The following is a 15142-nucleotide window of genomic DNA, read 5'->3' on the forward strand; positions in this document are numbered from 1 at the left end:
CATATAAGACAGCAATATGACTCACCCCGCTCACTGACCTACTATGTGGGAAGTCATGATTCATGCAAGCTGCATTTAAGCAGGCAGGGCCCAAAAATACTCTGGCATGCCATCACACAAACACATACACAACTATCACACAGACACACACTCACACATACCTCACTTGCTCAGTCATACTCACCACCCACAGACACTGATAGGCTCAGATGCTGTCGGTAACGTACAGTGAGAGACATTAGAAAGTTGTCAGAGCAAAGACTGGAATAACAAGATGACTGGGTCCGTGCTGATGCCTTTCTGAGGTAATGCCAACTAGCAGCCGATATTTTCACCGATGGTTCTCTGTTTCTGTTACTCTGCATTGGAAACTGTGATTTAATTTTTGTGAAAAGGAAGCTTTTTTCATATGCAACAGGTAGCTTCCGTGAAAGTGACTGCATTTCATTGACGCTAATATTTCCTCGATAGCAGACGGACATTTGCTTGTGATTTGGCAGCTTGTTCAACCATGACTGTGGTTGGTGTTGTTTGTCTTAATGTTGTTCTTTAGAGTGAGCAGGTTCTTCAGGAGCAATTAGTCAGCAACACAGATACATCTATAAATAGCTTGTCGAGAGTGACACTGCAATGTCACTCAGGTTTTGAAGACAAGTCTCAGAAAATAGTCCTCAGACACCTGGTTGAGTGTTCTAACCATCTATTTGGATGTCCTGCACATTAGTTATCTTTTTGTTAATCGTGTGGACTGGAGCAGTAAAATGTTTTCATTCAAGCTTTCATCCCTCCATCTCAATATTTTCCTGATGTCAAACAGATAGTCCTCGATGCATTTTTAATGCAGATGTTGCCTGCTCTGGTAATGAGTTTCTTAGTATGTAATCCAGCTGTCGTTGATGGTTTCCATGCAGCTAGAGCCCCACACTAATTGTTTCTTTTAAAAGGTAAATCTTGGCAGTTGTTTGAGTATTGATTCATGTGCATGAGGTCATTGCCTGGACCTTTCCAACACTGCGAGATGAAGTAGCTCTGATGTTAATTAGACTGACTGCAGATAGATGCAGGTTTGTGCAGCTCAGCAGATGGGTGCTTGCTCGCTTGCCCTCTCATTTGTCAGTGTCAGCAGCAGAAGCACCTCAAGATGGTCCACAGCTCAGGGGATCACCCTAACCTGGGTTCCCCTGGTCAGCTGACCAATCCAGACCTGAGAGTGTAGCTGAGGACATCACATGGAGGGATTCTGGAGTAGGTTCCTCCATGGGTCAGACGTTTACTTAGACACAGGACAACATTCCTGCAGTCCAGTTGAATCTGGTGCATGAATAACTCGTCTGTGTTGAGCTTTCTTGCTCAGGAATTGATGTTGTGTTGCTTTTGCTCAGTCCACCGATCGAAGCGCAGGGAGACTGTATTGATTTCTATCTGGAGCGAAAAGTACTCGATCTATTTGCAGATGGACTTGAGCATAATGACTCTGGCCGTAGCCTGAGATGACTCTGTATGTTTCATGTCAGGTGTTTCCTTGAAGTTTCTGTTCTAAAAACTTTACCTGCTGCATCTTGCTGATGTTGTGCTTTTTATGCAATAGGTTTTAAGGATCTATGTTTCATGAGAGGACATGTGTTTTGGGCTTAACTGCACAAACAAATCTGTCGAACGTGTGAGTCAATGTGATCAAAAATGGCAAAGGATCGCCCTCATTATGCTCCCACATTCCTCAGTATGTAATCAGCAGAGCCTGAGCATCAGCAACATGTCTCAGACGTGGCTGCCCTGCATATATTATCTCAGGATCAATATGAGCAACCCAGTGACCTTCTGAAAAGCTGTATAGCTTATCAGCAGCATGGAGAATGAGGAGCCTTCAGCCATGGATGTTAGTTTCTGTGGTCGGAGTGGAAAGCCCCAAAAACTGCTCGGCTTTAATCTCATCATACAATCTTAACGGGAGGAATTTACTTCAGGGATGATGCTGTGTTGGTTGCTTTGATGTGAAAAGACAGAGGATGTTCTTTTTAACTGAATTCATTGCTCTTTTTTCAAGGAGGGGAAGAAACCTTAGACTTGGAATGTATTACTCACTTACTCAGTAAGTTACAGTTTGCTGCGTGCAGTGCACAGAAACCTCAGCCTGAGAATGGCCTCTCTCAGCAATTACTTTGTGAAGTGTTAGTGAAAAGATGGAACTGTTTAATACAGTATTGCTGGTATATATTAGAGCCTGAGCAGCATGCCTTGTCTGTTACACCAACAGCTGCGGATGGAAAAACACATTGAGTAATTAGAAAATGACATTTTTTTCAGGAACTAAGAAAAACAGCTTTGTTTTCAGTCTTGATGACAGGGCAGATTTAATGGTTTTCAATGAGTTTTGCAACCGTGTCCTAAACCACAGGGGTCAGAGAGTTGTGTCATCTCATAGACAAAAACATACTCCTGCGGAAGTTACAACATAATGGGGATAAACATCATCATTTATAAAGTGAAAATGTTGAAGATTTTACAAGACCAGCACACGGATTACAACATTTCAGACAGAGTCTTTAACATCTGCAGTGTGAACAGATAGGAGGGTGTAATTGAATAATAGCCAGGGACACATTTAAAACAAGCTAGGAGAGTCCATCCTCATTAACATATTTTTATTACAGCCCTGTAGAGCAATCCCTGTTTAATCAATCCCTCTGCCTCATATCCTCCTTTGATGTTTCTAATGAACCGTTAACTCATTTCTGATGATCTCTGCAGTTTGTCCTGCAGAGGTACGATTAGCGCCTACTTCCAATATATATTACAGGAGACCACCTACTGTGCATGAAATGCATGATGCACTGTCTGCCTAGAAATGCACATTTCCAGACATCTTGAAATGTTTTTTTTTCAACCATGTAAAATGAAAATCTTATGAATTTCAAATGTGTTTACGCATATATTTTGCGGCAAGTCAGAGCAGCTCCATGAAACGATCAATATTTTACAGATTTTAAAACTAAAGACTGGAGTCTGCACGCTCTTTAAAGTTCATTTCATTGTCGCCAACAATCCAAATGTGCTGGATGAACAAAGAGCACAGTGTTGCTGGTCTCAATTCGGAAACAACAGATCATCAATAGAAAGCTTGTGTTAGAACCTGGGGACATGGAAGTTTACCCTCTGGGCCATAAATATTTTATGATATTTCTTGCTACTGGGACATTTTTGCTCACTGTGGCCTTAATTTTCACAGCAAAAAAATCCCATGGAAACAGCACAACCATGACTAAAAGTAGAGAGATCTCAAAAAAGTGTTTTGAGCAGCATAATCGTGTGAACATGCACAGGACACAGTGGACAAATGTCACATTGATCGGTCGGACCTTCTTTGTTTCCCATTTAAAGAACCAGAGCTGTGTACAAACACCAAATTTTTCTTTTAGCCCCACAGAGAACATACAGCTAGTGGTCTGTGAGGGGATCTTCAGTGAATATGACTACAAGTGCACTGGATTAGAATCACATACTGCACCTATAAGTGATGATTTTATTTGTTTTTTATTCTGTCTCTTGCCAGCTACCAAACTTAAGTACAATTCTGATTTGCTGCCTTTAAATCACAGGGCTTTATTCCCATGGCATCATGAATATGTCCAGCAAATGTCATGGCAGTCTGCACACAAGATATTTTTGCACTTTTTTTTAAAATGATGACATCAGTAGGACAAAACAGAGAGAACAAGCAAAATTGGAGACTTTAAATATCTACATGTAATTTACTAATTTATAGTCCGTCAGACATTTGTCATGGAAGTAAGAGTGACAAGGATGTTTTGGTCATAAACAGAGCTTTTACTTGACTAGATAAAAAGCAAGGGAGTAATTAAAGTCATGTATGGTTATGACTTGCTTTGGACCAAAGTCCTTAAATTACAGATGTGCTGTCACGCTGACCGACACAGCCTTCAAAATCTAATCTGAGGATATGGGGAAGTAGAAAGCTTCATTTGAGGAAATGAAACTTGTCCAAAAAAAATATCTGCACGTTGTATTCAAAGACATTCGAGTATGTGTTGTGTCACTGAAAACACTTTCTGCCTTTATTTTGCTCGCAAACCCTGACCTCAAGCAGACCTGAGTGGGATTTTCATTTGAACTTTACATGGCGATATACACTCCCAATTAGAGCTTCCATTTACCTAGACATCATCGTCGTCACCATCCATGTTGACATTTGCCGCCTTGTACAGCTCCAAGGGCGTTCATCGCTGTGGCCTAATTTGATAATTCCAATTAAAACCATGTTCATCCTCAGTGTAATTACAGTCATCTGGCTGGAGTCTTCCCCCCTAATTGTTCACAGTGACACAGTGTTCATGTTAGTTTCCCTCTGACTGTACTGGCTCAGTGGATAATGTTATTAGAGTGTAGCAGCAGCAGTTGAGACTAATCTTGTTTATTACAAGGAGCCACAGGGTGCATATGTATTTTGTCACAATCATGCTGTGTGGATGTTCCTTCCCAATAAAAAAAGGGAAAAAAAGAAATCATCCCAATAGCTCAAGGGATATTAAAATTATCGTCCCACTGTAAGCTGTGATTTAGGCCTCCTGTCTGTGATTTTGTTATTTGCAACAACTCATCACTTGCGGCAGGTGTTCATGAAAGTGCCTGTGGGCCTCATTCTGTTCCACGCTGATCTATTATCTGCCTGTATGAGGCAGTAATCTGCCAGGAAATGATGGAAAACATTATCAAATGTGTTAATAAATCAATGAATGATGGAAATTTCAGAAGCGATATCTGTGTCGACTCAGCAGTAAAACAGCTGGACACGCAAAGAAACTCTTTACACCACAGCAGTTATTAGACTTAAATGAAAATCTAGTGTAACAGAGCAGCATGTTTTTCCTTGCTGATAGTTTATTTTCAGTTCTGACCATTGTTTAAATTAGGGATGCTAACATTGTAAGTAAATTGATGATTGTTTTAGTGCTAAAAATCCAATGGGGAAAGAAACATATCAAGAAAGAATGCAAATGCAAAAAGGTTATTATCGCCAAAACTGTTGAAACTAACCATCACGGTTCAAGTCTGACATCCTGGCTTGTCTTTCATTTGCTTTAATTTCATTGTCATGATTTTACATCTCACTGCTCATCAAGCTTTTTTACTGTTTTATTCATTCCCACATTTTGGCAAAGACTTTTGTATGTATAATGTTAGCGAAACTGATAAATGCATGGCCAAAACTACAAAAATATCCAAACAATCTCCACTTAGTGTCTATTGATCCTGCTTGCTTTTGAGCTTTTGCTCATATCACAGTCTTCATCAGTGCATAATGATGGAACTGTGCATACTGTGATTTGCAACATGATTGAGATATTATAGTCTGATCAAAAAACCCAGTATCACATTATGAAGGCAGTTATTACAAGTCCCATATGGTTAGGATCCATTTTTGTTGTGCTTTGTGATTGTTATAAACTTGCAGGTGTAAAATAAAAGCTGTTAAGATATAGGTTGCTTTATAGCACACAAAACAGTGTATTCTTCCTGAAAGACCGGGAACACCAGCAGCTCAGTGATTTTCAGAGCAGGACAGCTCTGAAACCAGAAGTTATACAGTAAATTAAACAATTTTTGCAGTATCTTGAGCTGAAAAACAGAAACGCACACCACAGGGACAGGTAAGATTTTGGTTAAACTGATGAAAATGGGCACAGTATGGAACCTTTAAGGCATTTGTAACTCATTTGATTGTGTACCAACACTTAATCCTTGCCACTCTGACGGTTCCTGCATCTTAACTTGGTTGTCTCTGCCTCTTAAAATGCAATCTGCTGCTATGTTTGAAGGTTGCACATTCAGCATAGAGGCCACTTGCAACTACTTAAAAAAAATTATGCGGCAATTTTGTGCTTTTTTTCTGTTGCATCACATTCAGCAGAGCTTTTCTTGAGAATTTTTAGAACAGGTTCAATAACATCAGTGTCACTGACTTCTAGTAATAAGGCTGCTCTCCCCATACTTTACAGTTGATTATCTAGGAGTAAAAATGTCCTTTTATGGTGGAGTTTTTCAAGTTTCACTCAGACCTCACGAAGGGGGACAGAGCTACTGTATTTCAAAGATGTCCTGAGTATCTCTTCCTCATAGAGCCCAAGGTTGTTTGTTTTGGCCTTGCAACTGTGAAACTGACTAAATTTGAAAGTCTAGGATTTACGGGGTTAATGTTTTCCTATCTCCTTCCTGCTTTGATATTAAAGGTTGCTCTTCAAAACATCCTGATATGATTTGCAACTGTTCACTGAGTTTTTTCCTGAAACTGTCATCTGACCAGTGACTCAGTAGAACAGTCGGATTCGTCATCAGCTGGTTGGTGTCTGAAGCATTTGGAAAGTAGTCAACTTCTGAATCTGATTCTTTTTTATGCGTGTTGAACTGACAGGACCTGCAGGAAAATATTGTACTTGCAGTGGTGCTCAGTACCTATTTGTCTCAAACAGAAATACTAGCTTCCAGTGCTGGTGTTGCTCAGGGGGAAGTATGAAGACTTAGAATGTGAGATAATGTTTTTCCACCTTTGTGCTGTTGCAAATAATCTGTGCGTATATAAAAATGCAAAAAGGGCTTCTCAGTGGAAAGTGTTAAAGCCATGTAGGCTCTTAGAAATGGCAGATGATGTTATTTTATGACAGGAGTAATCACGCCTCTGCCACTGGGGGCTCAGTCTGTCCGCCCTCGCTACTTTATATATTTTATTCCGTCATGACCCAACCCCGCCTCTTCCCTCCACAGTGTGACATTATTCTGCAGAGACCCTCAAAGAGAGGGGACACACATCGCAGAGCACATCATAGCACACTGTCACACATTACAACCCCACCCTCCCACCTTAAAGTCCCCAAACCACGACCACGTCATATGATACAGTCAGGCTGAAGATGACTCAAACATCCTGCTGCTTATCCTGTTCAGCTCACTGACTGGCTAATGTAAATGGGATTTCTTTTTTTTTTAAATGCCAGACTTTGTTTGGTCCGCAGTAGAGAAATGATGCATGAAAATCCGCCCAATAATCTGTGACACTTGTGACCTGCTGAATGAAGAAAAAAAAAAGTGGAAAGCATGGCTCACAATTTGTGGCATGTGTGTGTGCGTGACAGAGGAAATAATGTGACACTAAGCCTGAAGTAACTGCTGCTACTAAAACACTTGCCGTTATCTCCTTACAGCTTCGAGTGGTTGTTTTAGCGCTGAAACACTTCACTAATGAAGCAGCTAGTCAACATAACATTAATTGACAACAATTCTGATAATGGATTTATAGTTGCTGTAAGTACTTTATTAAGCAAAAATACAAATGTTAACTTGTTCAAGCTTCAAAAATATATGGAGTTTGCTGTGAAGTGTTTGAGGGGTAAGGATTAATATAATAAGAATTAGAATTTGATATATTCAGGATTAGCACTGTTGCTGGGAAAATAAACAAGCAATTAGAAGCTGTCACCTTTGGCTCGAGGAAATTATATGAATATATATATTCAAATAATAGGGAGGTGATTAGCCTAGCTTTGCGTAAGTGCTAAGGACATAGCGCCACAAAAAAACAAAAATGATCATATTTACTTTTGCTTGTGAACAGATTAAAATCAGGAAATGCCTTGTGTTCATCAGGTAGCATCAATGGTACGTTAAGCTTGGTGTTTCTCCCAGCTTACACTATGCTAAGCTAGGCTAACCCCATCCTAACTACAGCTTCTCACTGAGATTGATATGGTGTAATCTTTTGTACAGCATTGCACCACAGTTGAATAGGTGGATTACATGTGACTCATACATTAAAACTGGTATAGTATAGCCATAGGTAGAAGATTGGAGAACAGCAGGTACACTCAGTACTGAACATAATGAAAGACCTTGCTGGGTACAGGAAGTTACCTGCAGCCTATTCTTCCACACCTTATGTACAGTACAGCGGTGTGTGGGCTGCTGTGCACACAGGCTTTAAGCGGCACACCGAAGCTCTACGAGCCGTAATTGCCATAATGGGGAGTGCAGAGCTAACGGGTCTCCAGCCACATTAGTCTTCATCAGCCTCCCTCAGATCAGCAGTCTCGCTCCAGGAGCAGCCAGCGGTAAGCCCTGAAGTCTGCTCTGACCGGTGCTGGAGCGTACTTATCACCATCACGCTGTGCTTTTGATCTGCAATCTGCACAGGAATGTTCACAACTCACCAAGAAAAGGTTGGCAGCATCAGAATTTGTGTGGCAGAAAGAGCTGCCGTCAACAACTGACCCTGCGAGTGAAAAAAGAAAAAAAGAAATCTTTTGCATCCATCAGCACTTCTAATCAGAATTCTGCCACAACCTGCTATTTTGTGGTGTGTGTGTATGTGTGTAGCTATGCTTGCGCCATGTCTGTGTGTGCGCGCCTTGTGTTTGTGTCATCCTTGCATTTTCCTCCCACTGCAACAAACCATCTGAAGTTCAAGTGAAGCGAATGCGCATTCCAGGGTAGAAATAGCATGTTTAGATTGCTCTGAACCTTGCAACCGCATCTGGAAACATTATTCTTGGAAGACAGGTCATTATCCTGGGAAACCAACTGAGAAATGTTTGGTGGAAATAAGCAAACTATACAACAGACGGACCAGCCAGAACCACAGTCTGGGCTGATGTATTTGTTCCACAACAGACCCCTCACCTCACTGTGTGCTGTAACAATGCACCGCTCCTGTCAAATCATTACTACAGCCCTCTCACAAGTAAACAACTGAGTCTACGTAAAGACATAAATGCAAAGATTTATTGCAAAACCAGCTCACAGTTTTCACTTCCCTCATTGTGGTCTCTGCTTAGTACACATTTGCTCCTCTCAGACGTCATTTCTAGTAGGCTTTACACTAGATAGTAGATGACTGACAAGTGCTCTCCTCTGCTAAGACGTCAACATGATCGTTTTTTGCACCTGATTGGACAAAAGCACAGATCCCCAGGCTGCAATTGGTCTCTGGTGCTGATTTATTTTCAGACATGTTTCAAAGCAAAATCCTTTTCTTCATAAACCTGAGGTCAAAAACGGGTCACACAGTTGCTGAGTCATTTGCATATTTCATCTGCAATACCTGGCTGAGACATGCTCCTGACATTTTAAAAGGTGACAAGCTACATCATCAGCTAAAACACTTCACACCACACTTGGCTGATTGGCCTGGCTCTCAGCTCTACTCACTGTCAGTGGATGTTTTCCAGATGTTTTCCAGACTCTCACTGAAAGAATTTAAGCCTTAGCAAGACTGAAAGCAGCTTTGTGGAGTTAGTCTCAGCTGACTCAAGGCAATGCTGGAGCAGCCGGAAGCCACCATATTCACTATATATCAACTTTTTGCATTGTTGAAGAATGTGAACCACATAAGGTACAATTCATTTACAACTGATGCAGCATTTAGGGTTTTAAACAGTAATAGCATCTGTTTTTTATCGAACCAACAGTCTAAGATCTAAAGATATCTAATTTACTATCATATATATAAAGAAAATTGTGATCATTAGAATTGCTGGAACTTGAGGATTTTCTTGCGCTTTTAATTAAAGAAAGACACTTTATAGAATACTGACTGGTTTCTGGGTTTCTAAGGAAGTAATAAAATTGCCATCCAGTAGGACATGAAGATAGAATATGAAGCAGCAACCTGTTTTTTTCTACATTCTAGATACAGTTTAAGTCTCTGTGCTGTATTCTGGATTCTCACTTCATCCAGTCAGAGCGAGAAACTGCCCTTCTGGTGATCGCCCTGTATATCTATATATAATCTTTTTGAACTGTCTCTACCTATTCTTTGCACATTTGCCCATTTGAGTGTAGTCAGAGAAGTTTCCTTGGGAACTGTCTTATACAAGGACTTTCTACTGTGTTTCTGAGTGTTGCGTCTTTCTCAGGGGAGCCATCTTTGAACAGGTGGCATTTACTAGTTTCATTCGCGCCTTCTGTGCTGTCGCTCCACTATATCCTGGTGAAACTAGCGCTCCGGACAAAACCACATGGTGCCAAATATTTGATGCAAGTTTTTTTTTCAGAAGCTATACTCGTGTGTAGAGTGATTTTTTCAGCAGTGACACATTAACCAGGCTCGTATTGGATGTTTTCTGTTTGTTTGCACGTGTCATTTAGCGCTTACCTTCAATTTGCACTCAGAAGCCCTGAGTGGACAGGTCGAACCATTGATTAAAACCTGGAAATACTGCAAATTTAGTTAATTTTACAAAAAGTTTTTATGCTTGGCTAAGCGGTAGAAAAGTCGGTGTATCCATAACAATAAAAGGCAGTGACTTGCAGTGGAAACAGACCTACTGAATAAATGATCACGTGCATAAAATGTGTGACTTTCACATCCACTGAAGCTCCACTAGAGAGATGAAAAAGGATCAAATCTATGCAGGGCAATGAAGAAACCATCCTATGAATGAATGTTATATTTCTTTCATGTTTTCTACACATTTTTTTTTCCCTATTTGTGGTTTGACAGGAGATCTTTTAATGATGTAATCTTATTGCAGCTTCTTCTTCTGTAGGGGTTTATTCATAAAGCGCCAACAGCTGTTTATCTCAACAAATCACCTCCTACTGCTGGAAGATGATGATTGTGGATGAAAACAGGCATTAATTGGCTTTTTTTGTACCAATTTTCTCAAAATGTAGTTACAGTTTGTTGATGTAAACCCAGCTAATGTTCAGTCTGCTCTACCAAAAAGTCTCTGTGTTGTGCTTCTTAGTCTGTATTCACCTAAGAGTTGCTAACTGTACTTCCTCATTTTCTGTAACACTTCTCCTCTTGCTGAGCATTTTTTATACATAACAGTATGAGTCAGTGAGAGCTTCCTTTGGTTTACATGGTTATGTGGTCATTATTACACACAAAACATTTTTTAAATAGGAGCAAAAATTCCATTCAATAAGCAGTTCCATATATAAGGACACCCGTGACCCGCGAGCTGTAAAACAGATGCAGTTCAGAGTTTACAACATGTAAACATCCAGCATTTGACATTATTTTCTCTCCAATAGTACAAAAAAGAGATTTAACTAGAACAGTTCCCCACAGAATGAGGACATTTCTCTCTGTAATCACATTTTCTAGACCTCTACATTTGTCTGATAGCTTGTCTCAACTTTAAAAAAACACAGACGGGAACTTTTCTGGGGAAATCTAATTTGGAGCAGTGTGAAACTAGGACAAAAGGACAAAGTCACCTCATGCCAGGCAGTCATTCTGTTATCATTCAGTGGAATAGCACACATCCAAGCAAGTTCACTATTCTACTTATTATTATGGGCGGCTTAACTCCTACATTCCAAGACCACGTCTGGTTTGAGTCCGCAGACAAACACAGCAGACTCTGAGAGTTCAGGAGAGCAAATGTAACAGATGTCTGCTGGATAGCTTGAATCGGTGCGGTGTTGTGTCAGCACATGATAGAGAGTCGAGAAATTAATTTCTAACTTGTAAACAAAAGCCCACATAAAGCAGCGAGGCATCTTGGCACAGACTATCATCTAATATAAAGGCCCTTTGAGCAAGTTGTGCATGTCTGTGAGGGCAGATAGTTGTGTGTCTGTCATCGCAGGGCAGCCTTAGCAGAGTGGAACGTTTGGCAGGAAAACTGTTCCACAGGGGCATGTGCTGTTATGTTCCCCGCACTGAACTTCTTGGGATGTGAGTGCGGAGTGACTTAATGGAAGTCTAGCCAGGCAGCAAAGCTGGAGCACGTTATTTATTTGATGTTATTCACTTTTATGCAGCTGAGAATATATTTGCAGTTTGCTGTTGTTGCTCAGAAACAGCATTGTCCTGAAGCTGCCCTTACAAGTGTCCCTTTAACTCCAATAATCCGTTAATCAGTTGGGTTCAGAAGGTGACTGTTCTGAGGATCTGGGACACTTTGCAATGTTTTCTTTGTTAGTGGTAGTTTGATTAAATGCACAATAAAAACTGAAACTGTAAGCGTGTTGCAGTGGATCCTGTCCTACTGTGCTGCCCTGTATTAATCAGAATCAGAATTAGTGTCCTTGGCTAAGAATGTTCAAACAAACAAGGATTTTTGACTCTTTCTTAGCGCTAATCTCAGTTTTAGTTACATTAAAGTCTTTGGGGTGCGCTGTGGTTTTACAGTCTAAAAGTAAGAGAAGATTTAAATCTAATGTCTGTGAGAAACGGAGTATGGATGTGGTTATCCTAGCTTAGCATAAAAGCTGTAAGCAAATAGAAACAGCTAGCATGTCTGTTGACCTCACTAATTAACATGATTTAGTAATGCAATTTGATAATATGTACATTTTCCAAACTGAAAAACTATTTCTTTAATATTTCAGTTGATATTATGCCCACACAGTGCATTATCTTAAATAGATTTGTGTTTATTGGGAGCAGGAGCAGTACTAAAATATAGAATGGAGGGGTCAAAAGGTCTCCTAGTGGGAAGTTGTGTCTTTCTTTTTGGGTCAAAACATGTTTTGTGCCCATGTTTTGCAGTATTTCTTCTTTTGTTTCTATTGTGATGCCTATGAATCAGTCTTTGTGCTGTCTTCCTGATTCTACATCCAAGGAAGAAGCAACTCCTGCACTTATAATCTCACCCTCTTTCAGATGATGTTTTTTGCCGCTCAGCATGCCTATACGGTGAGTTATTCCTAGATTACAAACACGTGTGGAGCTCTAGAGGAAAAAAGACAGCACACTTCACCCTGGACTCTCATCTACTGTCAAATGAATTGTAATTTGTTCCTTGGTGTAGTTTTGTTTTGTGATTTGAAGTGAAAAGCAGAATCATGGGGAATACCTCTGTGACTTATCTGGATATTTTGTGCAGATGCATTCACTACAAAATTTCACTGGCTTTTAAATGTTAAAGAGCTAGTGAGCACGTGAAGCAGCAGTCAGCCAGGCTTATATGTGTTGAATCATGAGGCTGGCTGCAGCAGACCGCCGGGGCTGATGTCAGCCCTGCGGTATGTGCTCGCTGGGCTCGGCTGTAAGCTGACCCCCCTCTGTTGTGCTTCTATTTCCAGGGCGTGAGCGGAATGTCCGTGGATGAGAAGCCTGAAGCCCCCATGTATGTGTATGAGTCGACGGTTCATTGTACCAATATCCTCCTCTGCCTCAACGACCAGCGGAAGCAGGATATCCTGTGCGATGTGACTGTCCTGGTGGAGGGCAAGGAGTTCCGAGGGCACCGGGCCGTGCTGGCCGCCTGCAGCGAGTATTTCCTCCAGGCACTGGTGGGCCAGGCGGAGAATGGCTTGGTCGTTAGCCTTCCTGAAGAGGTAGGTCCATCAAGCACGCTGTTGCTCTGACAGGTTTCCCCCGCAGGGGTGCAAAGGCTGCTGACTGTAAGACAATGCACAGATACAAAAACAGCACTAAACAGGGTCTGCATGCACTGGACTTGTATCCTCTCCTGCCTCATAAAAAAAGCACGCCATGCTAACTGTATTTTTATCACACAAAAAAGCAGAAAAGAAAGATTTGTCATGTAAAATACCATGATTGATGGGTTATTTTGGTGGTACATTCCAAATATAGCAAGTACCTGCACACTACATTTGTTAATATGGCAAAGCTTTGTCCACAGCAACATTTTTAACTACAATGTGACCAAGACAGAACATAACAGAGTGGGTAATTAGACAGATTTATCACAAAAGAACCAAGACTACAGACACAACATTATTGCATAGGCAAAGATGGGGGTGACAAATGATGCAAAGGAGGCCTGACTATCCTGCATGTGGTTGTGTGTGTTTGTGGTGAGAGTGGTATAGGGAAACACAACAGTAAACATGAAGCTCTTTTACTAGAATGTTTATTTAAATTGGAACCCTAATGTAGTTATGTCAGGCTGAAATAAACTGGAATTATCCCTTAGAGGTCCAATCTGGTTAGTTTCAGTAATTTTGTGTGAGTAGCAAGCTTTAAAGGAATTAGTTTTTTATTATAACTTGCAAAAGGCAAGCTCCTGTTATGGCAGCAATGTTTCATTTATTATTTTTGAGGTGGTAACTTTTTACTGGTGTAAAAAGCATTAAGATTTTCTAATCAAATGTTTTGAGAATGCAAAATTAGAAGTAGTAATTTGATTTGGATTCATCTCTTTGAACAGGTTGAGCCTGCAGGTCTCCCATTGGACGGACAAATGTCCAAAAATCTCACCTGAACTCCATCTGCTGCTTTTTTAATAATTCATCACATCTCAGCTTTAAATTCAAAGTTGATTTTCTGATTATTCTTCGAGAATATTTTGTTTTCTTTCCATATACATCGTGCTTTTTGCTGTCACGTGATGAATGGCAGTAAAGTAGTGTTTAAATTTGATCAATTTGCTACAGGAGAATGTCTCAGTGAAAAGGTGTGACAAAGTGCATTATTGAGCCTATAGGGCTGTGGTTGCCAATTAACACCTGTCAGCTGCCGCCGCCACCGCCTGTGTCGGCAGCACGTAGCACTTTGTGCTGTGATTAACGCCACCTCTGCCTCAGTGCTCATCAGGTTCAGCAACACTCCTCAGTCTCGCTCACCTCAGCTCTCACACTGTCACTTTAAACTGAGCCTCTTCAGAGCTCCTGCACCGAACACACGATGAAAGCGCCCCACAGATGTATTGATGTCACACACACAGATTCCTACATACATGTGCTGCTGCGAAAACTGGGGCACATCCCACATATACTGTTGAGCCGTGGCTCCTCACTGGGGCCAGCGTGCATTAATAAAGTAACGCCTGTCAAACGACTTTGTCGCCATGCTCATGCTATGTAAAAAGGAGCAATTTTTTTTTCTTTCCCCCTCCTTAACTCAAAGAATGACTGCAGGGAACGGCTCCTCTGTGCTCAAAGCAGCATCCCTTTCATTCAGTGGCTGCGCGTATGAATAATGCATGAGCTGCTGTGTGTTTCAGGTGTGAGATGGAGTGTGGAAAGTAACATCTTTCAATGACTGTCTCTTTAATGTGCCAGAGAGAGAGTTGCTCCCGTTGAGGTTTTAACTAAGCCTCCCTCCCTTTGTCCATCCCTGCAATTGTCAATTTGACAACATTTGATATATTTTTTATCATTTCATTTGAATGGCAGCATAACACATAATGAATAAATTGGCTTTATTCTGTCA

The 15142-nt window shown here is 40.9% G+C and overlaps 1 protein-coding gene across 3 annotated transcripts in view; it reads left to right on the forward strand.

Annotated features, from left to right (window-relative positions):
- The window catches only part of bach2b (BTB and CNC homology 1, basic leucine zipper transcription factor 2b), a 107800-nt gene that overhangs the window by 59156 nt on the left and 33502 nt on the right, over window positions 1–15142 (forward strand). For 2 of the 3 annotated variants that reach the window (XM_023266443.3, XM_023266444.3), the window contains one exon: window positions 13048–13302. In XM_023266443.3, coding sequence (XP_023122211.2) covers window positions 13048–13302 — 255 coding nt within the window. Of the gene's footprint in view, window positions 1–216; window positions 306–13047; window positions 13303–15142 lie in introns of those variants that run through there. The other variant, XM_023266445.3, reaches the window with a different exon arrangement.

This window comes from Amphiprion ocellaris, chromosome 12, assembly GCF_022539595.1.
Source record: "Amphiprion ocellaris isolate individual 3 ecotype Okinawa chromosome 12, ASM2253959v1, whole genome shotgun sequence".
In the NCBI taxonomy this organism is placed as follows: Eukaryota; Metazoa; Chordata; class Actinopteri; family Pomacentridae; genus Amphiprion; species Amphiprion ocellaris.